This window comes from Bufo bufo, chromosome 8 (genome assembly GCF_905171765.1).
Source record: "Bufo bufo chromosome 8, aBufBuf1.1, whole genome shotgun sequence".
In the NCBI taxonomy this organism is placed as follows: Eukaryota; Metazoa; Chordata; class Amphibia; order Anura; family Bufonidae; genus Bufo; species Bufo bufo.
In genome coordinates, this window is record NC_053396.1 from 173,736,792 (window position 1) to 173,761,837 (window position 25,046).

The 25,046-nt window shown below is 45.9% G+C and overlaps 1 protein-coding gene across 1 annotated transcript in view; it reads left to right on the forward strand.

Moving 5' to 3' along the window:
- The window catches only part of NSDHL (NAD(P) dependent steroid dehydrogenase-like), a 30,013-nt gene that overhangs the window by 2,734 nt on the left and 2,233 nt on the right, over positions 1-25,046 (forward strand). The window contains exons 3-7 of the mRNA XM_040405568.1: positions 4,404-4,565; positions 5,376-5,522; positions 20,087-20,215; positions 23,182-23,324; positions 23,603-23,705. Of these exons, the coding sequence (XP_040261502.1) occupies positions 4,404-4,565; positions 5,376-5,522; positions 20,087-20,215; positions 23,182-23,324; positions 23,603-23,705 (684 nt within the window). The remainder of the gene's footprint in view (positions 1-4,403; positions 4,566-5,375; positions 5,523-20,086; positions 20,216-23,181; positions 23,325-23,602; positions 23,706-25,046) is intronic.

Genomic DNA, 25,046 nt, shown 5'->3' on the forward strand with positions numbered 1-25,046 from the left:
TTACATGCGAGGGCAGAGGAAGGAGGAGGAGCAAGGGTGCACTGAGTGGCTTCGACTGCCCATGGAGCACTTAAAGGGGTTCTGCAGTTTTTTAAACTGATGATCTATCCTCTGGATAGATCATCAGCATCTGATCGGCGGGGGTCCGACATCCGGGACCCCCGCCGATCAGCTGTTTGAGAAGGCAGCAGCGCTGGCAGGAGCGCCGCTGCCTTCTCGCTGTTTACCGCAGGCCCAGTGACGTCACGACTAGTATCAATGGCCTGGGCGGGGCTAAGCTCTGTTCACTTAAATGGAGCTTAGCCCCGCCCAGGCCATTGATACTAGTTGTGATGTCACTGGGCCAGTGGTAAACAGTGAGAAGGCTGCCAGCGCCGCTGCCTTTTCAGACAGCTTATCGGCGGGCGTCCCGGGTGTCAGACCCCCGCCGATCAGATGCTGATGATCTATTCAGAGGATAGGTCATCAGTTTAAAAAAACTGCAGAACCCCTTTAAATGCTCATTTGCTTATGGATTAAAATCACTTTTTCTCCAGAATGAAGCAATAGATCGCTAAGTGAGATGCATCATTGCATTCAGCTGAACTAGTCCTACAAGGTATTGGGCTTGGTCTAACAGTGGATTTTCTGGTGACAAACTCCCTTTAATAGTCCATATACCGCATCCATTAAAATGACCCATAGAATGGATGCCACTGAGTGACCGCCATCCCCTAAAAAAATTCATACCGTGCAGAAAACCCACCAGATGGTGCCAAACATGGGTCAAATATGCACATACAGGGAACCAGTCAATAGGTTTTTCATTGCTAAACTGCCACCAGTAGGTGTTACCTAAGCTCTTTTGCTTTCTAAGGCTGGTTTCACACGAGCACGCATTGGACTCGCAGGGGAAGTATGCGGCAGCTTACGTCCTCACCTCCCAGCACTGACTGGGTTGCTTAGCATTATATTGATTTATGATGCTGTGTAACCCTTAGGCCCCTTTCACATGGGCGAGATTTCCGCGCGGGTGCAATGCGTGAGGTGAACTCTTTGTGCGTTTTTCACGTAACGCAGGCCCCATAGAAATGAATAGGGTTGCATGAAAATCGCAAGCAAGTGCGGATGCAGTGCGATTTTCACGTACGGTTGCTAAGTGACGATCGGGATGGGGACCCAATCGTTATTATTTCCCCTTATAACATGGTTATAAGGGCAAATAATAGCATTCTGAATACAGAATGCATAGTAAAACAGGGCTGGAGGGGTTAAAAAAAAAATATAAAAATAATTGAACTCACCTTAATTCACTTGTTCGCGCACGTTCATCACATGGTCCGTCACATGATCCATCACCATAGTGATGGATCATGTGACGGACCATGTGATGAGCGTAGTGACGTCATCAAAGGTCCTATTCCTCTCACAACAAGACAGAAGAGATGCCGGCTACGCGAACAAGTGGATTAAGGTGAGTTCAATATTTTTTTATTTTTTTTTTAACCCCTCCAGCCCTATTTTACTTTGCATTCTGTTTTCAGAATGCTATTATTTTCCCTTATAACCATGTTATAAGGGGAAATAATACAATCTACACTACAACTAACCCAAACCTGAACTTCTGTGAAGAAGTTCGGGTCTGGGTACCACAGTCAGTTTTTTATCACGCGCGTGCAAAACACATTGCACCTGCGCAATAAAAACTGAACATCAGAACGCAAGCGCAGTCAAAACTGACTGCAATTGCGTACCTACTCGCGCGGGTTTGCCGCAATGCACCGGGACGCATCCAGACATGCTCGTCTGCAAGGGGCCTTACAGTTTTGGAATGTATTGTATAGCAGTGACATAATGCTATCAGCATTATCCAATACATTCCAGACCTCTAAGGGTTACATAGTCAGTGCTGGGAGTTCAGGACAGGAGCTGTTCTTGCCCGAGCTGTTCTTCATGGCATTTAAAGAATTTCTTTACGGCACAATGGACAGGAGGGGACCTCATTGATTTCTATGGGAGAGTTTTATAGGCAGGCTCTGTGACCTGTGGAAATAATAGAGAAGCTTTGACAGTCACTTATTGTGAATGGGGGATCCTGTCTTATCTGTACACAGAGGTGATATCTGCTTGTAATGATAAGGAAATAACTGCAGTAAAGTGCTCTGTACAGACCAAGAAGTGGTGCCTAGTATTAGGCTTAGTAGCCAGTGTGAAAACTGCAGGAATTTATGGTTTTTGTTTAGATATAGATATTGAGATGGAAAATAAAAAATAAAAATCTTTAAAAATGTGTTTAACTAAGGGTACTTTCACACTTGCGGCAGGACGGATCCGACATGCTGTTCACCATGTCGGATCCGTCCTGCGGCTATTTCGCCGTGCCGCCGGACCGCCGCTCCGTCCCTATTGACTATAATGGGGATGGGGGCGGAGCTCCAGCGCAGCACGGCGAAAGGCCGCTGGACTAAAATTACTGCATGTCAGGCTTTTTAGTCCAGCGGCTTTCACGGCGATCCGGCGGCGCGGCGAAATAGCCGCAGGACGGATCCGACATGGTGAACAGCATGTTGGATCTGTCCTGCCGCAAGTGTGAAAGTAGCCTTAAAAATGTGATTCAAATAATAGGTCATTTTTTGATGACACATTCCTTTAAATGGTCTATCTCTTCTTCGAAAATCCATCTCCGTAGATGCAGCTGTAATTTGCAGACCAATCACTTCTCCTTAAGACCACGAGTGAGGTGGCAGGGGAATCTGTAAGTTATTGTTCAAATATCGATCAGCTGGCATGGAGCCCAAGTACGACTAATCTAATTGTCTTTTTGGGGGTGAATCTCAAATATTTAGCTTGGCTGCTATTTAATAACCACTAGTGCAAGCCCCCTTAGACAGGACGCACCACGCTCTCCATGGATTTCCTTTTGTCTGTAAAGGCTAGGTTTGTAAAAACCCACTGCTGAATTTGCTGCAGAAACCTGCAGCTGACACGTGGATTTGGACTTAGGCTGAGTTCACACGGGCGAGTTTTCCGCACGGGTGCAATGCGGGAGGTGAACGCATTGCACCCGCACTGAATCTGGACCCATTCACTTCTATGGGGCTGTGCACATGAGCTGTGATTTTCACGCATCACTTATGCGTTGCGTGAAAATCGCAGCATGCTCTATATTGTGCGCTTATCACGCAACGCAGGCCCCATAGAAGTGAATGGGGCTGCGTGAATATCGCAAGCACCCGCAATCAAGTGCGGATGCGGTGCGATTTTCACGCATGGTTGCTAAGATGACAGTCTATACACTGTATTATTTTCCCTTATAACATGGTTATAAGGGAAAATAATAGCATTCTTTAATACAGAATGCTCAGTAGGTGGTCAATTAAGGGTTAAAAAATTAAAAATAATTAACTCGCCTTCTCTTCTTGATCGCGTAGCTGCCGGTCTCTTCTTACTTCTTTAATCATGAGCTTCCGGCTAAAGGACCTGTGGTGACATCATATCACATGGTCCACTCACATGGTCCATCGCCGTGGTGATGGACCATGTGATTGACATCACCACAGGTCCTTTAGCCGGCAGCTCATGATTAAAGAAGTAAGAAGAGACCGGCAGCTACGCGATCAAGAGGAGAAGGTGAGTTAATTTTTATTTATTTTTTTAACCCTCAATTGACCACCTACTATACATTCTGTATTCAGAATGCTATTATTTTCCCTTATAACCATGCTATAAGGGAAAATAATATCTACACACCACCAAACCTGAACTTCTGTGAAGAAGTTCGGGTCTGGGTACCACAGTCAGTTTTTTATCACGCGCGTGCAAAACACATTGCACACGCGCGATAAAAAACTGAACAACGGAACGCAATCGCAGTCAAAACTGACTGCAATTGGGTACCTACTCGCGTGGGTTTGCCGCAACGCATCCGGACCTTATCCGGACACGCTCGTGTGAACCTCAGCCTTAGATGTGCAGCAGATCCACATGACTATTGGCCCCATTTAGTGGGGCTAATCCACATGTGGCACCCACAGTAGTTTCCAAGCTGTGGTCACTTATTGACGTAGATTTCAGATCCACTCACAAAGAAAATCTGCTCCCATAAAGGCCACACTGTTGCTTCCCATTGAAAGCCATGGGGTGTAAATCTCTCATGGCTATTGTTGCAGAGCGTCCCAGATCCAGAAGATAATTCCACAGTGTGGATGTGCCCTAAGACCCAGCAGCTCCTGCAGCAACCAGAATATGGACTGCAGCAGTGATCACTGAATACACAGCAATGGTCGATGACTCCAGCATTCAGGAAGGCTGAGATGGTAGCCTACAGCTGGCTCTCCTCTCCAGCCTTTGCAGAGATGGTTTAAGAACATTCGAGGTTTTAGGCAGTCCACAAGTGGTTAATAAAGTCCTCTTCTGTGTTCTAGGCCAGCAAGAAGTGCACTGTGGTCGGTGGATCTGGATTCCTTGGACAGCACATGGTGGAGCGCCTGTTGGATAAAGGATACTCCGTCAATGTGTTTGACATCCGTCAGGGCTTTGAGAATGATCGGGTGCAGTTTTTCATTGGTGATCTATGTAGTAAAACGGTAAGAAGACCTGAAAGTCTCAGCAGTGACCTAGCATATGGGTATATGCAAGCGGTGCCTATAACGCGCAGATTGTCCACGTGAATTTTCATGCAGAAAATCTGCAGTATGATACATTACCAGCTAAATAGATGAGATCGTTTAGACATTTTCCACATGGAAATTGACCTATGGTGCGGATTTTGAAGTCCACATCATGTCAGTTGTTTGTGCAAATTTTAAAGGCTTTGAACACCTTCAGGAAATGTTTTTGAAAATGATTGCCTTCTGCTCGTTTTGGGCTAAAAATCATTTTTGCAATTTTACCGGTCAGTTGAGGGCTCATGGGTAGCTCTTATCTTTGATCTCCTGACCTCAGAAATACACATTTAAGCCATATTTTTCATATGTATCAGTTTGATAACAATTTAGATATTATAAGTGTTTCAGGAGATCAGAGATAAGAGCTGTATGTGAACCGTCATCTGACAGCGACGGTCTGCAAATAGACTGAAATGTGACCCCTATATCAATAAAACTTCTGAACTTTTTTTATAAAGACAAATTGCTAAAATTATTTTAGCCTAAAGTGACTAATGTGGAAAAAAAAAAAAGCCCAAAAAAATTGCCCTGAAGGTTTCCATAGCTTTCAAGTGCAGATTTCACCTTTTGCATTGCAAAGGGTGAGATGTGGGGTAAATCCATGTCAAAATCCACAAATAAGACACTTTGGTGCAGTGCCGCTGCTTGTGGTTGTAGTTTTTATGTACATAAGTTACGTTGATGACATTTATGTAGCGGGAGATTTTACCTCCTATGTTATTCTCGCAGGATTTGATGCCGGCCCTCCAAGGTGTGAGCGTCGTCTTCCATTGCGCATCACCAGCCCCTTCTAGCAACAACAAGGAGCTGTTCTATAAAGTCAACTACACAGGAACGAGGACCGTCATCCAAGCCTGCAAAGAAGCCGGCGTCCAGGTGACTAGAAACCTCACAATGTAATATTTAGTGTCTCTGCCCTCAGCACCCCAGTAAAAGGGCAACTGGACGAGAGACGTGGGCAGCAATTCAGAATAAATCTCTCCTCCAATCAGTGGGGCCCTTGTTATAGTGTTGCTTTCTACTTACAGTGACACTTTAAAGAGGACCTTTCATCAGTTTTGACATAGGCTTATTATGGTATTACCTTGTAGGGCGGCCCCCTCTGATTCCATGGGAGTTTTTATTTTTTTAAATTTTTTTAAGCCCCCCCCCCCCCGATGATTTGGTGCGCTGTATTATAATGAGCAGTATACTCGCAATGGGGAGGGGACACAGTCTTCTGCTGTGGGCGTCTCCTTCTCCCTGGCTGTGAGCGCGATCCAATCAGAGCGGACCGCACACAGCCAGGGAGAAGTAGCTCAAGTTCTCGTGAGATTCCTCCTCCCTGGCTGTGTGCAGTCCGCTCTGATTGGATCGCGCTCACAGCCAGGGAGAAGGAGACGCCCACAGCAGAAGACTGCGTCCCCTCCCCATTGCGAGTATACTGCTCATTGTAATACAGCGCGCCCAATCATCGGGGAGGCCACAGGGGAAAGGGGGGGGGGGGTCTTTTGAAAAAAAAAAAAAAAACACCCATGGCATCAGTGGGGGCCGCCCTACAAGGTAATACCATAATTGGCCTATGTCAAAACTGATGAAAGGTCCTCTTTAACCACCTCCGGACCGCTGTACGCACAGACGCGTCCTGGAGGTGGTTGATTCATTCCTCCTGGATGCGCCGGCGCGTCCTCTCGCGAGACGCGATATTTCCTGTGAACGCGCGCGCACACAGGCGCGCGCGTTCACAGGATCGGAAGGTAAGCGAGTGGATCTCCAGCCTGCCAGCGGCGATCGTTCGCTGGCAGGCTGGAGATGTGATTTTTTTAACCCCTAACAGGTATATTAGACGCTGTTTTGATAACAGCGTCTGATATACCTGCTACCTGGTCCTCTGGTGGTCCCCTTTGTTTGGATCGACCACCAGAGGACACAGATAGCTCAGTAATATGTAGCACCACACTACACTACACTACACTACACCCCCCCCCCCCCCCCCCCGTCACTTATTAACCCCTTATTCGCCCCTGATCACCCCATATAGACTCCCTGATCACCCCCCTGTCATTGATCACCCCCCTGTAAAGCTCCATTCAGATGTCCGCATGATTTTTACGGATCCACTGATAGACTGATCGGATTCGCAAAACGCATACGGACGTCTGAATGGAGCCTTACAGGGGCGTGATCAATGACTGTGGTGATCACCCCATATAGACTCCCTGATCACCCCCCTGTCATTGATTACCCCCCTGTAAAGCTCCATTCAGATGTCCGCATGATTTTTACGGATCCACTGATAGACTGATCGGATCCGCAAAACTCATACGGACGTCTGAATGGAGCCTTACAGGGGCGTGATCAATGACTGTGGTGATCACCCCATATAGACTCCCTGATCACCCCCGTCATTGATTACCCCCCCTGTAAAGCTCCATCAGATGTCCGCATGATTTTTACGGATCCACTGATAGACTGATCGGATCCGCAAAACGCATACGGACGTCTGAATGGAGCCTTACAGGGGCGTGATCAATGACTGTGGTGATCACCCCATATAGACTCCAATGACAGGGGGGTAATCAATGACAGGGGGGTGATCAGGGAGTCTATATGGGGTGATCACCACAGTCATTGATCACGCCCCTGTAAGGCTCCATTCAGACGTCCGTATGCGTTTTGCGGATCCGATCAGTCTATCAGTGGATCCGTAAAACGCATACGGACGTCTGAATGGAGCTTTACAGGGGCGTGATCAATGACTGTGGTGATCACCCCCCTGTAAAGCTCCATTCAGATGTCCGCATGATTTTTACGGATCCACTGATAGACTGATCGGATCCGCAAAACGCATACGGACGTCTGAATGGAGCCTTACAGTGGCGTGATCAATGACTGTGGTGATCACCCCTTATAGACTCCCTGATCACCCCCCTGTCATTGATCACCCCCCTGTCATTGATCACCCCCCTGTAAGGCTGCATTCAGACATTTTTTTTGGCCCAAGTTAGCGGAAATTATTATTTTTTTCTTACAAAGTCTCATATTCCACTAACTTGTGTCAAAAAATTAAATCTCACATGAACTCACCATACCCCTCACGGAATCCAAATGCGTAAAAATTTTTAGACATTTATATTCCAGACTTCTTCTCACGCTTTAGGGCCCCCTAGAATGCCAGGGCAGTATAAATACCCCACATGTGACCCCATTTTGGAAAGAAGACACCCCAAGGTATTCCGTGAGGGGCATATTGAGTCCATGAAAGATTGAAATTTTTGTCCCAAGTTAGCGGAAAGGGAGACTTTGTGAGAAAAAAATAAATAAAATCAATTTCCGCTAACTTGTGCCAAAAAAAAAAAATTTCTATGAACTCGCCATGCCCCTCATTGAATACCTTGGGGTGTCTTCTTTCCAAAATGGGGTCACATGTGGGGTATTTATACTGCCCTGGCATTTTAGGGGCCCTAAAGCGTGAGAAGAAGTCTGGATCCAAATGTCTAAAAATGCCCTCATAAAAGGAATGTGGGCCCCTTTGCGCATCTAGGCTGCAAAAAAGTGTCACACATCTGGTATCGCCGTATTCAGGAGAAGTTGGGCAATGTGTTTTGGGGTGTCATTTTACATATACCCATGCTGGGTGAGAGAAATATATTGGCAAAAGACAACTTTTCCCATTTTTTTATACAAAGTTGGCATTTGACCAAGATATTTATCTCACCCAGCATTGGTATATGTAAAATGACACACCAAAGCACATTCCCCAACTTCTCCTGCGTACGGCGATACCACATGTGTGGCACTTTTTTACAGCCTAGGTGGGCAAAGGGGGCCCACATTCCAAAGAGCACCTTTCGGATTTCACAGGTCATTTACCTACTTACCACACATTAGGGCCCCTGGAAAATGCCAGGGCAGTATCACCCAGCATGGGTATATGTAAAAAGACACCCCAAAACACATTCCCCAACTTCTCCTGAATACAGAGATACCAGATGTGTGACACTTTTTTGCAGCCTAGGTGGGCAAAGGGGCCCACATTCCAAAGAGCACCTTTCGGATTTCACAGGTCATTTACCTACTTACCACACATTAGGGCCCCTGGAAAATGCCAGGGCAGTATCACCCAGCATGGGTATATGTAAAAAGACACCCCAAAACACATTCCCCAACTTCTCCTGAATACAGAGATACCAGATGTGTGACACTTTTTTGCAGCCTAGGTGGGCAAAGGGGCCCATATTCCAAAGAGCACCTTTCGGATTTCACTGGTCATTTTTTACAGAATTTGATTTCAAACTCCTTACCACACATTTGGGCCCCTAGAATGCCAGGGCAGTATAACTACCCCACAAGTGACCCCATTTTGAAAAGAAGAGACCCCAAGGTATTTCGTGATGGGCATAGTGAGTTCATAGAACTTTTTATTTTTTGTCACAAGTTAGTGGAATATGAGACTTTGTAAGAAAAAAAAAAAAAAAAACATTTTCAGCTAACTTGTGACAAAAAATAAAAAGTTCTATGAACTCACTATGCCCATCAGCGAATACCTTAGGGTGTCTACTTTCCGAAATGGGGTCATTTGTGGGGTGTTTGTACTGTCTGGGCATTGTAGAACCTCAGGAAACATGACAGGTGCTCAGAAAGTCAGAGCTGCTTCAAAAAGCGGAAATTCACATTTTTGTACCATAGTTTGTAAATGCTATAACTTTTACCCAAACCATTTTTTTTTCACCCAAACATTTTTTTTTTTTATCAAAGACATGTAGAACAATACATTTAGAGAAAAATTTATATATGGATGTCGTTTTTTTTGCAAAATTTTACACCTGAAAGTGAAAAATGTCATTTTTTGCAAAAAAAATCGTTTTAAATTTCGATTAATAACAAAAAAAAGTAAAAATGTCAGCAGCAATGAAATACCACCAAATGAAAGCTCTATTAGTGAGAAGAAAAGGAGGTAAAATTCATTTGGGTGGTAAGTTGCATGACCGAGCAATAAACTGTGAAGTAGTGTAGGTCAGAAGTGTAAAAAGTGGCCTGGTCTTTCAGGGTGTTTAAGCACTGGGGGCTGAGGTGGTTAAAAGGGTTCTCCGGGAATTAAGAAAATGAAAATACTTAAATATTAATTTATTATAAATATATTCCCAAATATCTTTCATTAGTTATAATGGCTCGTTTTGTCTGGGGAGCAATCATCAGGGAGAAAAAAAATGGCCGCCGTCCTATTAGTGCACACAAAACCTGTCCTAAAGCACACAGCGGGAGAAGTTACTTCACAACACTGACTTTAGCTGCTGTGGGAATGGAGGAGGAGACAAGAAGTAAAAAATCATAATCCTTGACGAGTAGAGAGGAGGATGAGGCAGCTCTGTAGCTCAGTGTTCTGAAGTAACTTGTACTCCTGTGTGGTTAGGACAGGTTTTGTGTGCACTAATAGGACGGCGGACATTTTATTTCTCCTAATGGTTGCTCTCCGGACAAAATAAGCCATTCTAACTAATGAAAGGTTTTTGGGAATATATTTATATTAAGAATACTTTCACACTGACGTTTTGGTTTCCGTTTGTGAGATCCGTTTCAGGGCTCTCACAAGCGGTCCCAAACGGCTCAGTTTTGCCCTAAAGCATTCTGAATGGAAAAGGATCCTCTCAGAATGCGTCAGTTTGCCTCCGTTCCGTCTCCATTCCGCTCTGGAAGCGGACACCAAAACGCGTTATGGTGTCCATCTGACGAAACGGAGCCAAACAGGTTTGTCCTGGCACACAATGTAAGTCAATGGGGACGGATCCATTTTCTATGACACAATCTGGCACAATAGAAAACGGATCCGTCCCCCATTGACTTTCAGTGGAGTTCAAGATGGATCTGTCTTGGCTATGTTAGAGATAATACAAACGGATCCGTTCTGAACAGATGCAGACGGTTGTATTGATCCCTCTGTGTTGATCCATGATGGATCTGCACTAAACATGAGTGTAAAAGTAGCCTAAAGGGATATTTAAGTATTTTCAATAACATATATTTTATTAATTCCCGGAGAACCCCTTTAAAGGGCAGCTACCGATTAATGGAATAGAGCTAAATCTTTGATAACTGATGAAATGGAGTGTTCTTCTAAGCCACTGGAAGAAGAATATAAGGTAAACTGCCTCGCCCCTTGTGTTTTGCGCGATCAGGAAATTGCTGCCATTACTGCTCACGTTAGTGCATACGCCGCCTGGAATTCATCGACGTACATTGTTTTTTGCTGCATTGAGAAGCACAGTGGTCTACAGTACACCATTCTATACTGAGGGAAAGCAGAAGTACATGGCCGGTTGTCCGTGTTTTACGGACATGTGAATGGACCCTTAAGGGTCTGTCCCTGCATTAGATTTATCCTCCAGCCTGACCCCCTGTGATAGATCTGGTGCAGGTCTGGGCTGCCGGTCTAACTTCACGCCATCTACAGGATTAGTAAATCTGGGCCAGTGCGTGTATAAAAAATAAATAAAATAAAAACATATGCCAAAAAGCGCTTATTCTTAAATCTCTGCATAACCTGTCAGTACAGGAGACCCTGAGCTAAAGTGCTGTGCCAGGCTTTGTGGAGCGGGCACAGGCAGGGGCAGTGATGTGCTTCCGCCAGGACTGAGCTGACACTGGCGCCTGTTCCTGTAATAAGCGCAACAGTCTTCCTGCAGGACGTTGCGAAAATACATTTTAGGGATTTTAGGAAAGTTTAATAAATTCATCCACTCTCTGCAGACACTTTCCACAAGAAACATCTACATCATGTCCATTTATGTTGCAAATGTCACCCTTTTTGTAAGGACTCATGCACACGACCGTTGGATATTTTGCGGTCCGCAAAACATGGATAGAGGCCCAGTGCGTTCTGCGTTTTACTGAACGTCCGGCCCATCATAGAACAGTCCTATCCTTGTCCGTGGTGCGGACAAGAATAGGACATGTTCTATATTTTTGGGGGGCCGTGGAACAGACATACAGATGCAGAGAGCACACGGATTACCAATGCGAATCTGGCTAGGAAATGAGTGCACAACCCCTTTACCTGCGTGGGCTGTAGCATCCAGCTATATAAAATGTATTTTAAATTTGGCGACTAAAAATTTCATTTGGCGACTAAATTTTTCAGGTTAGGAGCCAATGGCTCCTTGATTTTTTTTATTTTTTTTGTCTGGAGCCCTGTGGTTCTCTCGGCTATAGCCGAGGCCACCTGAACGCGTTGCAGAATACGTGCGGTTTTTTTCCCCGCACAGAAAACAGAAAGCGTATTACAGTACCAGCAAAGTGTGTGAGATGACACAATCTCATGTACTCTTTGCAAATGTTTTCCGTGCGGAAACTGACCTGCAGCGCGGAAAAATCTGCAGCATGTCAATTTTGTTTGCGTTTTTAGCTGCGGATTTCACCCTTTTCAATGGAAGGCTGAGATCTGCGGCAAAACGGCATCAAATCCACACCAAAAAGCGCTGTTAGAAATTGCGGACTTTGGTGCGGCTATGCTGCAGAAACGCACATTAATCCACACGGACATATGTGCGGATCTTGTGTGCATTCACCCCGTACCCATGTGCAGGTGGCCTTCGGCTGTGCTTTGATGAGCTGAACATGGAAGTGTTGTCACCTCCTAGGGTACTTTCACACTTGCAGCAGACGATTCTGGCAATCCAGACGCAAACGGATGGCATTTTTCAGGCGGATCCGGATGCGGATCCGTCTGACAAATGCATTACAATACCGCATCCGTCCTCTCCGGTGTCATCCGCAAAAACGGAATGCGGTATTTTATTTAATTTTTTTTGCATTTTTTTAAAGGTCTGCGCACGGATCCGTTTTGCGGAACACTTAATGCCGGATCCGGCACTAATACATTTCAATTGAAATTAATGCCGGATCCGGCAAGTGTTCAGGATTTTTGGCCGGAGAGAAAACTGCAGCATTGCTGCGGTATTTTCTCCGGCCAAAAAAACGTAAGCGGGGCTGAATTGATGCATCCTGAACGGAATGACTCCATTCAGAATGCATTAGGATAGAACTAATCAGTTTTTTTCCAGTATTGAACCCCGAGGACGGAACTCAACACCGGAAAAGAATAACGCTAGTGTGAAAGTACCCTTAGCTGGTCATAAATCCCTGCCACTTTTTAGGGTCCGTTCCCACTTCCGTAAGTGTTTTGCGGATCCGCAAAACACGGCCACCGGCAATGTGTGCTCCGCATTTTGCGGACCGCACATCGCCGCCACTTAATAGAAAATGCCTATTCTTGTCCGCAATTGCGGACAAGAATAGGACATGTTCTATTTTTTCCGGGAACGGAATTGCTGACCCAGAAGAACGGATCCGGGGCAGCACATAGTGCGGCCCCATAGAAATGAATGGGTCCGCAATACCGTTCTGCAAAATGCGGAACAGAATTGCGGACGTGTGAATGGAGCCTAAGTCCCACGCTTCTCATGGCTGCAGGTTGTGTAGACGTCCTCTCTGTCCTGTCAGCATCTCCTATTTCCATTGCCGTAAAAACGACAGGCAATAAACAAGCTCTTCGATGTAATACGACCAGTTTCACTGCTTACATAACATTTGCCATCATGGCCGCTGTACATACCTGAACACTGGAGTCACCTGGCATTCAAATTGTGATCTGTAATATTAATACTATTTATAAGCCAGTGATTGTGTAATCCTAACTACCGGTCATGTCCCAGCCTGTAAGGTGAAGTCTTCCCATCCCTGATTATACTAGATTCTAGCCCACCACTGACCTTGCTTTACCCTGCTGGAAATGATGAAACTTCTAATAGATCTTTGTTACTCTGCATTAGTTTTTATGAACGCCTCTTGACGACTTTGAGTTACAAAAAATTGTGGATTCATGAGACAGAAGTAAAGGTAATTGCTTATAAAGCAACCCCCTAATATAGTGTTGTTACTACTATTCCCATAATATCATATAATATCTTCCATCTGCTGGGAAGCAAGAATAGCCCCATGCTGGTCTCACGGGTATTTACCCCGTCCTCTGGCTCCTGAAGAACTTCCCCGGTAGAGTGCTGATGCCTGAGCTTCAGGAAATACACAATATCAGACATGGACGGACATGTGCATAGTATCATACACATATGTGAGTGTATTCGATGCAGTCCACTGGTTTGAAAAATCTGAAATGACCTCTCTTGCCCGGTGGGTGGCCAGGGACTGGGATCCGCTAGGTCAGCTTTGCCTTAGCGGGGACAGCGCTGGAGTCCTGTGTCCCTTGCTGGAGGCCACAGGCAGCAAAGCCTCTTCCTGTCTCTTGTGTGCAGGTGCTTCTCAACTTTTAAAGGGCCAGTGCACAATTGCTCCAGTCTCTGCCAGCCAATGGCTGGACACCTGCAGGTACTTAAGGAGCCTTTCCCAAGAGAGGGGTGCCTGAGCTTTAGGTTCCTAATGTGCTAGTTCACTAGTGAAAGTGTGCCTCTGTCAGCCCGTGTACCAAACCTACACCTGTTTATCGATTCTGATCTGCTCCCCGACCTGCCCTTTGCCTCCCTGCCGTATTTCCCCATTGCTGCCTGTCCTGACCTTGCACTTGTTTTATGGATTTGTACAGACTCCGTCTGCCCTGACCGCTGCCTGTCTCCTGACCACACGTATTGCCTGATCCCTTCAGTGCATGCTTATCCAGGGCTAGAAAAACATGGCCGCTTTCTTCTGAAAACAGCACTACACCTGTCCATGGGTTGTGTCTGGTATTGCAAATCAGCTCCATCAAAGTGAATGGGGCTCAGCTGTAATACTACCATAACAGTAAAACTGGGTGAATAATATTGATCATCTTATGACACTGATACCTGTCAAGGGATGGGATATATTAGGCAGCAACTGAAAAGTCGGTACTTGAAACTGATGTGTTGGGCATCTGAGAAATTCTGACAAAGTCAAAATTGTGTTGGTTGGGCTACTGGGTCAGGGCATCTCCAAAATGGAGTGTGGGGTGTACTCGGCATACAGTGATCAGTACTTAAAGGGGTTATCCAAGAGGATAAAATGCCCCCCCAATATGCCAGGCCCCTCACAATGAATCTACTTACCTGGCTCCCAGCTCCATGGGATACACCATCATCCCAGTTCCCTGCGCCGCTCCTGGTCCCCGCACCTCCTGTGTCGGGGGGGGGGGGGGAAGAAGCCAATGGCAGGTGGTGGCGGGGACGAGCCTCCCTAGTGTCACACGCTATGATAGGGAGGCTAGTCCCCGCCTGCCATTGGCTGCTCGTCTCCAACACCAGATGGGGGGGGGGGGGCATTTTATAGTCTTGGATAACCCCTTTAACAAAAATGGTACAAGGAAGGGCAATCGGTGAACTGGCGATGGGGGGGGGGTCATTGGGTGGCCAAGTCTTTTTTAAGTCTAGCCCACCTGGTCTAATCCCACAGAAGATCTACTGTAGCACAAATTGCGGAAACAATTACTGGTAATAAAAAGGGGTCTGTACACACAGGACATAGCAGCTTAAACAAGTACAGGTTTTAATGTTATGGCTAAAGGGTGTTTATGTCCAGCCTGATAATTTCTAATAATCCATCATAAAGCCGCTCAGTGCTCTAGATCTGATCACATCCAAAGCGGATCCCCTTAGAGATCTGATAGCAAGGAGTGGTCTATTTAAAGGAGTATTCCCAGCTCATGGTGATGGCACATTGCTGGGGGTTTGGTGAAGGCCTGAGCTTTGGGGCTCCTGATAGGGGGGCACTTCATGGTCTTATCCCCATGGGAGCTGGGCGGCTGAGAGCGCCATTGTGCAGTGAAGGGGCCACCACGCTGAATCACGATTGGTGGAGGTACCACAGGTCAGACCCCTCTCGATCACAGACTGATGGCATATACTACTGCGTCATGTAAAACGCCCTGCTGTGACTAACAGATGTACATGGCAACTTGCAAAATGTGTGGTTCTGTGCAACACCTGTGATTTCCAGAAGCTCCGTCCCTGTACTAGGCAGGTTCACAGGACACGACAAGTCCTCCAGAGCAAAAGACGCCCAGAACTCTGGCCAGAACAGCAGGGCATGTAAAAGTGGGGTTTCTAAACCCCTTAAAGGGATCGTCTCACTTCAGCAAGTGGCATTTATCATAAAGAGAAAGTTAATACAAGGCACTTACTAATGTATTGTGATTGTCCATATTGCCTCCTTTGCTGGCTGGATTCATTTTTCCATCACATTATACACTGTTAGTTTCCATGGTTACGACTACCCTGCAATCCAGCAGTGGTGGTCGTGCTTGCACATAATAGGAAAAAGTGTCGGCCTCTCTGGTGGCCAGGACTGTTGGCGTTCACATAGGATGGTGCTTTTTCCTCGTAGTGTGCAAGCACGACCACCACTGATGGATTGCAGGGTGGTCGTAACCATGGAAACGAGCCGTGTATAATGTGATGAAAAAATGAATCCAGCCAGCAAAGGAGGCAATATGGACAATCACAATACATTAGTAAGTGCCTTGTATTAACTCTGTCTACATGATAAATGCAAGCAGTTATCTCATGAATAAAAAATAATAAAAAATCTGCAGTTATTTTAACTATATCAATGCAAAAGCCGCCTCTCTCCAGTTTACCATTTTAGCTTCTTTACTCACCCATCTGCAGCTCATCGCCTCACTTTCTGTGGGTGGGCAGCAGCTCATCTCCTCACTCTCCTCACTTTCTGTGGGTGGGCAGCAGCTCATCTCCTCACTTTCTGTGGGTGGGCAGCAGCTCATCCTGCGTCACCATCAGCAAGCATCTACATCTCCCAGGATGCATTGCAGTCCTCCCCTACACACAGTCCATGGATTCCACTACTAAATAGCCCTATGCTGTGCACTGTTCCCCTGCCCCACGCCCCCAATTTCCTTGTCCACCTTCTAAACAGATATCGCTGTACATTTCTATGAATTTAGAACTAGCGACAATTGAATAAAAGATGTCTGAGCCACTTCACTTTGGGGTCCCTTCACCATGCTGGCACTGGGCGCAGGGAAGAAAGTGAGCATGTTAGTCCGCCACTGAATGCAGGACCTGGAGGACCAGCATTTCAGTCACAGGAGAAACAGCAGGGGGCGCTACCAGAGAGGCAAATGTAGTATACGTTAAAAAGCTACTATTTTTCTTTGCATGTATATTGCAATAATACTTCATTTCAGATGCAATGAAATCAAATATTTGTTGCATAGTAATACTTTTCATGGGATTACCCCTTTAAGGAGGTAGGGTTATGATTGATGTAAAAAAATCGAAGATCAGACATCATATAGTACATGAAAAGCTCTTTATATCAAAGCTAGAAGCAGCCCTGTACCTCACATGGATCCAGAGATCTCCACATCCACTGCTCCAATTGCTCTGCTAGATTACGTTCAGCCTGGCAGCTCAGGTGGCATGTCCTTCCTGCTGCAGCTAAGGGGGGGGGGGCATGTCCTTCCTCTGCTGCTGCAGGTGGGGCTAAGGGGGGGGCGGGGCCTGTGCCTGCTGCTGCAGCTAAGGGGGGGGCATGTCTGCAGCTGCTGCTGCAGCTAAGGGGGGGGCATGTCCCTGCTGCTGCAGCTAAGGGGGGGGGCATGTCCCTGCCTGCTGCAGCTAAGGGGGGGCATGTCCCGCTGCTGCAGCTAAGGGGGGGGCATGTCCCTGCTGCTGCAGCTAAGGGGGGGGCATCGTCCCTTCTGCTGCAGCTAAGGGGGGGCATGTCCTTCTGCTGCAGCTAAGGGGGGGGCATGTCCCTGCTGCTGCAGCTAAGGGGGGGGCATGTCCCTGCTGCTGCAGCTAAGGGGGGGCATGTCCCTGCTGCAGCAGCTAAGGGGGGGCATGTCCTGCTGCTGCAGCTAAGGGGGGGCATGTCCCTGCTGCTGCAGCTAAGGGGGGGGGCACGTCCTGCTGCTGCAGCTAACGGGGGAGGGGCACGTCCTTCCTGCTGCAGCTAACGGGGGAGGGGCACGTCCTTCCTGCTGCAGCTAACGGGGGAGGGGCACGTCCTTCCTGCTGCAGCTAACGGGGGAGGGGCACGTCCTTCCTGCTGCAGCTAACGGGGAGGGGCACGTCCTTCCTGCTGCAGCTAACGGGGAGGGGCACGTCCTTCCTGCTGCAGCTAACTGGGGAGGGGCACGTCCTTCCTGCTGCAGCTAACGGGGATGGGCACGTCCTTCCTGCTGCAGCTAACGGGGAGGGGCGTGTCTTCCTGCTGCAGCTAACGGGAGGGGCGTGTCCTTCCTGCTGCAGCTAAGGGCGGCGTGTCCTTCCTGCTGCAGCTAAGGGCGGCGTGTCCTTCCTGCTGCAGGACTCTCCCTGTAACTGCCACAGCTTCTAACAGAACATATATACAAGATTTAAACTGACCATGTTTAACCAGCTCAGTGAGACAGACAAAAAAATAAGGAAAGGAACAAACAGCAGGTGGCGCTGTACAGATACATTTTATTGAATAGCTCACTGGCTATACAATTTTTTTTTATTACATGCAATTACAGAAGTATTCAGATCCAGGTGATGGTTTGAAAAATGTAGAATATGTTTAGTGACGCAACCCCTTTAAGGACTTGTGCAGTCAACTCACAGATCCCAGCCAGCCCTATGTGTGCACAATTTTCGGATTCTGGCTTACGGCCCCCACCTCCACCCGTCCCTGGTGCGGATTTCTACAGGAAGTCAACACTTTACCTGAATGGTACCAACAATTATGGTCCAAAGAATGTAGTAATGTAGCAGAGCTGAGTTTGTGGCAGGATTATTTGTGTGGATACATAATCCAATGTGTTTCCGGATCACACAGGAGTTTTTCCTACTTGTCTGAATAGCTGCCACCTCGGGGTGGAGGCGGCTGGGAGTTCCCATCTGAAGTGACATGTCGAGGTGTGGGGGGTGATTAAGAGCAGAAGGCAGGGCAGTGTGTTGCAAGCCACTACTAAATGGAGATTATCTGCTTACTTTGACACTGCAGAACACAGTCAATTATGTGTGCAAATAAAAAAAGACATCCGGATGATTAATGTGCTCCAGATCTGTTTTCTGTTTCAGTGTGTCAGTTTCTGGGACAGTGCTGTCATGTTCTCGTACGTGGCATGTCTCTGCACGTTGAACCGTTGAACCACGGCTGTGAGTCTCTTTAGAGTGTCTTACCACACAAGCCAGTGGAGATCCTACGCTTCTATAGTAAGGAATTCAATTGCTTGATATGATAGGAAAGGAGGACAGGAACCTCTTACCAGTGAGAGAAGTTATGTGCCACCCGTTTAGGAGGTTTTTTTTGTTTTTTTTTTCTTAAAGCCCTTATCAACCGAAATGTTTACTGGCTTCTGAATGGCAGCAACGTGTAGTATATTTAGGAGAATATGTGAAGATATCTGCATAATGCCGTCCACCAGATACAGCTGTGGCCCGTGTTGCATCCACGTGGTTGGCGGACCCATCGACTTCAATGAGTCCATGGTCTGTGTTTTGCAGCCAAGTATAGGACACGTTCTATCTTTTTGCGGAAGTGACATCTGCACGATCCATTGTGCTTTCTGCATCCATATGTCTGTTCCACAAAAAGATAGAATATCTTCACAAAATGCGTACTACGGACCTCCTGAAGTAAATGGGTCTGCGAAAAAAAAAAGTGCGGACGGCACACAAAACGCATCCGTACTTTGCAGCCCGCAAAATGGACACCGTTGTGTGTATGACCTCTGCGCATATTGTGCTTTTTTTATTTATTTTTTATTCCTTTCTTGCAAAAATGACATCGTTGACTGAAGGCGCCCTCGTGAGTGTGAAGGGCCCGGTGGCTTTTTCGCAATGTGGCAGATATCTGCTTTCAAAATATGCGGGTACTGGGGTATAATAGGGTATTTATTTATATATTATTTTTTTAATTCCTGTTTTATGTGTGTTTATCAAATAGGTAAAATTTGCTTGATGGTGATGGGGTTAAAGGGGTATTCCTTCACTTCATGATCGGTAATCATCCAACATTTGGGATATCTGCCGATTCTAAAAATAAAGGGAATTGCAAAAAGGTTTCTGCGTGTTTTTTTTTTTTTTTTTTTTTTCCTGCATAAAAACTTAGAAGGCAGTGCAGAGCCCCCTCAGGGCTGGTGGAGGCCCCAGAGGTCAGACCGCCGGTCATTAAGTAAGGGCATATCATAGCGATAAGATAGGAAGGTACACTGCAAAAAGTGACTTTTTGGTGGCGATGTGCATATAGAATAATTGACTGTTACTTTACATTTCTATCCTTTTATATCACAGGCGCAACTGTGGAAAAATATGAGAAAATATCATTATAGATCAAGCCTAGGGCTTCCAGCGATGGAAATGCAGGTGGCATAGGGACCACTGTATAGGCTGTTTTGTACGTGACCAATCTCGGCAAAATGTATTCTTTTCTGCAACATAAAACCGTAGTAACTTTAGAGAACATTGAACTTGATGGCATTGACCCGTCTTTGCTTTTATGTCTAGAAACTGGTGTTGACCAGCAGCGCCAGCGTTGTATTTGAAGGCAAGGACATCGAGAATGGAAGCGAGGACCTTCCTTATGCCCAAAACCCCATTGACTATTATACAGAGACCAAGATATTGCAAGAAAAGGTAAAACTGCTTTTACAATCTTCATGTAGGGGCGAAAGGGGGTTTTCATTATTGCTTTGAGAACACCACTTCTAAACCCCCTGCTTGTACTGAAGGGGGCCCAGCCCCATCACCTAACATAGCCCTGGGCAATATTGCCCAGTACAGGGGAAAAACGTAAATCTGATATACCTGGCAAAGCATTCAAGTGACTATGATTGCACTGCAATACCAGGCGCAGCCAAAGAGTGGCACTGTTTCTGGGAAGTAAAAGCAGACCCCTTTTTCTAATGAATTACTTACAGTTTTGTTTTTTTCCCCCCAGTTAAGGCCGAATTCAAATCAGTTCTTATATTCCAATTGTTCTACTCCGTTCTAGGAGCTGAAGAACAAAAATAACAAAAATGCCAGACCCGTCGTATGACACGGACACAAACATCACCCAGCAGACCCCATTGACTCTAACTGTGTCCATCAAGTTTCCATCATTTAGCCTGGCAGCACAATATAATGACACATAGTAAAAAGATTTACTAAATCTACTTTCACACTAGCGTTAATATTTTCCGGTATTGAGATTCGTCATGGGGTCTCAATACCGGGGGAAAAAAACACTTCCATTTTGTCCCCATTCATTGTCATGGGGACACAATGTAAATGAACAGAACGGAGCGCTCCAGAATGCATTCCGTTCCGTTCTCATACCAGAGTGCTGCGGTTTTCTTTCCGTCCTGGGATGCGGAGCAAGACAAATCCGTCATGACCCACAATGCAAGTCAATGGGGACGGATCCGTTTTCTCTGACACAATAGAAAACGGATCCGTCCTCCATTGACTTTCAATAGAGTTCATGACGGATCCGTCTTGGCAATGTTAAAGATAATACAACCGGATCCGTTCCTAATGGATGCAGACGGTTGTATTATTAACGGAAGCGTTTTTGCTGACCCCTGCCGGATCCAGCCAAAACGCTAGTGTGAAAATAGCCTAATTCTGTCAAATTTTTAGACACAAAATGGGCTAAATTTATCAAAGTAGCTGAAGCTGGATGATAAATCTGGTGCATCCTTATACCGTCTAGTCCAGGCATGCTCAACCTGCAGCCCTCCAGCTGATGCAAAACTACAACTCCCAGCATGCCCGAACAGTCTATAGCTATCAGCATACAGCAAGGCATTGTGGGAGTTGTAGTTTTACAACAGCTGGAGGGCCGCAGGTTAAGCATGCCTGGTCTAGTCTATATTTATGCCACCTATTAACTGGATTACTTTACACCAGCATTGTGCAACAAAATGTTGGTACATTTTTTGCCGCACATTGTCGCATTTTAAAGAGGACCTGTCCCCTCTCCTGACATGTCTGTTTTAGTAACTACTTGCACTCCCCATGTAATAATTCTGGGGCATCTATTCTTGTGGCATTTCTCTATTTTGAATAAATTGCTATCAGTTTGCAGTAAGGGTACAGAGCGGTGTTACCAGTTGGAGGGGGGTGTCCCTGTACAGCCAAACACTATCCAGTCAGTGCTACCCGTGTTGGAAGGAGTGAGCTGCAGTGATTTATAAGCAGAGAGGTTGCAGCAGCTGATTGTCTATCTCCCTCAAGTGCTTTATTCATGTTAATACGGTTCAGTTCTTCTTTATCGTGTCCTATGTGGCTCTGAGTGAGTTAGGACACCGATCCTACCATTTTCTCCATGTACACTATATGGAAGACATCATAGCTGCTAGTCTCCACTAGGGTTGCACCGGGTATCCAATTTTCAGATATTCAATCGATACTTTTGTACCTGGATCGATGTGATACCGGGATATGCTATTTTTTTTTTATACTAGACTGAGACGTAGATATTAGAGATATGGACCGAGGAGGAGTAAACTGGTAAAAATGCCAGATACAAGTCATAATTATCCTGAAAAATCACCTAAAATAAAAAAGGTGCACTTTAAAGGGTTTTTTCGGAGAGTTTTTTTTTTTTATTTTTTTTACCTCTAGATTGGTTATCAGTATCTAATTAGTGGGGGTACGACACCTGGGACCCCCGCCAATCAGCTGTTTGAAAAGGCAGCAGTGCTCACAGTAGTGTCGCGGCCTTCTCACAGCTTACCAAGCACAGCGCTGTACATTGTATAGCGGCTGTACTTTGTATATCAGCTCAGCCCCATTAACCTCTAGGGGGATGACGTCACATTGCCTAGAAAAAGCTGGAGAAGGCCGTGGCCCTACTGTGAACGCCTGTGCGTTTTCAAACAGCCGATCGATAGGGGTTCTGGGTGTCTGAACCCCACCAATCAGACACGGATGACCAGAGGATAGGTCATTAGTAAAAAAAAACTCTTGGAAAACCCTTTTGAGCAATAGGAAATGTCTCCGCTAAGTTATATTACATACTTTGTTATATTCACCTGTACAATTTACTTACTCAGAGTCTTTAAATTAAACATTTAAAAAAAATTTTTTTTTTTTACTTTCTTTTGAAAAAAGGGGGGCGCTTTCTTGAAACTTTAATTTTTTTATTATAAGAAACAAACACCTTTTTTTTTTTTCACTTTTTTTTTTCTTTTTATGTTTCTCCCACTGTGGGACTTCACGTTTTCAGGGTTTTATCCCTGTTTCAATTCAGTACAATACATTATGTATTGTACTGAATTGAACTGTCAGCATCTTACACAGTAAGACGCTGACAGTTGCCTAGGAGACCCTGCCGGCTGGATCTCCCGGGCTTCCGTAGCTGGCAGGCTCCGATGCCTGTGTAAGGTATCGGGCTGCCATGGCAATCGTCGGCCCCCTGCCAGCGCAGCGCGGAAGCCGATGGAATCAGAGGGATCCCCCTCCCTCTGTAAACCCTGCACGTGCCGTGGTCAGCGCTGACCGCGGCCTGTGAAAGGGTTAATCCGCCGGCATCGAACATAAATGTTGGTAAATAGGTTGGTAAATATGAAAATTTTTGCCGCAGACCATAACCATATTGGTATAATCTTTTGCAGGAGGTTTTAGGATCAAATGACCCAGCAAATAACTTCATGACGGTGGCTATTCGCCCTCATGGCATATTTGGCCCAAGAGACCCACAGCTTGTTCCTATAATGGTGGATACCGCAAAAAGGGGCAAAATGAAAGTCATGATAGGGTAAGTGGTGATGTCTGCTACCGCTATCGTTATCCTTTCCTACCCTGGGCCTCATTTAGGCCTTGTCTTTCATAGCAACCAATCAGAGCGCGGCTTTCATTTCTAAAACTGCTTTGGAAAAATAGAAGCTGCACTGTAATTGGTTGCTTTGGGCAACAAGGCCAGTTTTTATGAGACCATTTTGATAAATGAAGAAGATTTTTGTGATTATTTTGGTACATTTAGGATCCTCTTCAAGCTGTACCTTTTTCTTTTTATAACTTTGTATGTCCTTCTAGAAACGGGAAGAATTTGGTGGATTTCACGTATGTGGAAAATGTGGTACACGGACATATCTTGGCGGCTGAATACCTACAGAAGGACTCTCCTCTTTGTGGAAAGGTATACTTGCTTTTTCATTGTGTTTTACGCTTAAATTTGGCTTTAGGGAGTATTCTATATGTGTAGTGCGGTGCATACAGGTTGTACGGATGCAGCAGAGCTGAATTTGTCACCAACGGCTCTTGAGCTGCAAGTTTAGTATATTGTGTTGACTCTGACTTGCAGTCCTGTGTAAGTCCATATATCACCATAAGGCCTCATGCACACGAACGTTGTTTGGGTCTGCATCCAAGCCCCATTTTGTGTGGCTCAGATGCAGACCCATTCACTTCAATGGGGCTCCGTGTGCTGTCCGCATCAGTTGCTCCGTTCTGTGGCCCCGCAAAAAAGAAAAAGGAACGTCCTATTCTTATCCGTTTTGCGGGCAAGAATAGGCATTCCTATTATTGGCGCAAAACGCGGCACGGTCGTGTGCATGAGGCCTTAACTGAGGTGAACTCCGCTACACACATTGTTGTGCCTTGTATGCACTCTACTGTAGTTAAATAACATGGCAGCAGGATCAACGCTATTAAAGGGGTTTTCTAGATTTTTATACTGATGACTAGAGATGAGCGAATTTCATGTTTTGAAATTCGTTCACGCTTCGTTTGGTGGTAAAAGCAGAATTGCGTTAAGGATTCCGTTACTACGGACCCTAACACAATTCTATGGCGGAATACTTAACAGAATGCCTTTAGAGGCATTCCGTTATTCATTCCGTCATAATAGAAGTCTATGGCCTGCATAATGGAAACGGGACGGATCAGTTTTGCAGCCCATAGACTTCTATTATGACGGAATGAATAACGGAATGCCTCCGTCATAGAATAAGCGTTATGGTCTGTGGTAACAGAATCCATAACGCAATTCTGCTTTTACCACCAAACAAAGCGTGAATGAATTTCAAAATATGAAATTCGCTCATCTGTACTGATGACCTATCCTCTGGATAGGTCATCATCAGTATCTGATCGGTGGCGGTCTGACGCCCAGGACCTCCGCCAATCAGCTGTTTGAGAAGGCACTGGTGCTCGCAGTCGCGCCAGGGCCTTCTCTCACTCGCCAAACACAGTGCCGTACATTGTATAGCGGTTGTACTTGGTATCGAAGCTCAGCCCCATTAACGTCTATGGGACAGAGCTGCGCCTAAGCCACGTGACAGATGTACGTGACGTCACATGGGCAAGGCAAAACTGCGAGCGTCGGTACCTTCTTAAATAGCGAATCGGTGGAGGTCCCAGGTGTTGACGGATTCGATGTGAAGGAGGAAGCAACGCTCTGCAGATGAACTGGAAGTAAAAGCTATAGAAAAAAACTGTTAAAAACTTTTAGTAAAGACCAATTGAAAAATTGCTGTTA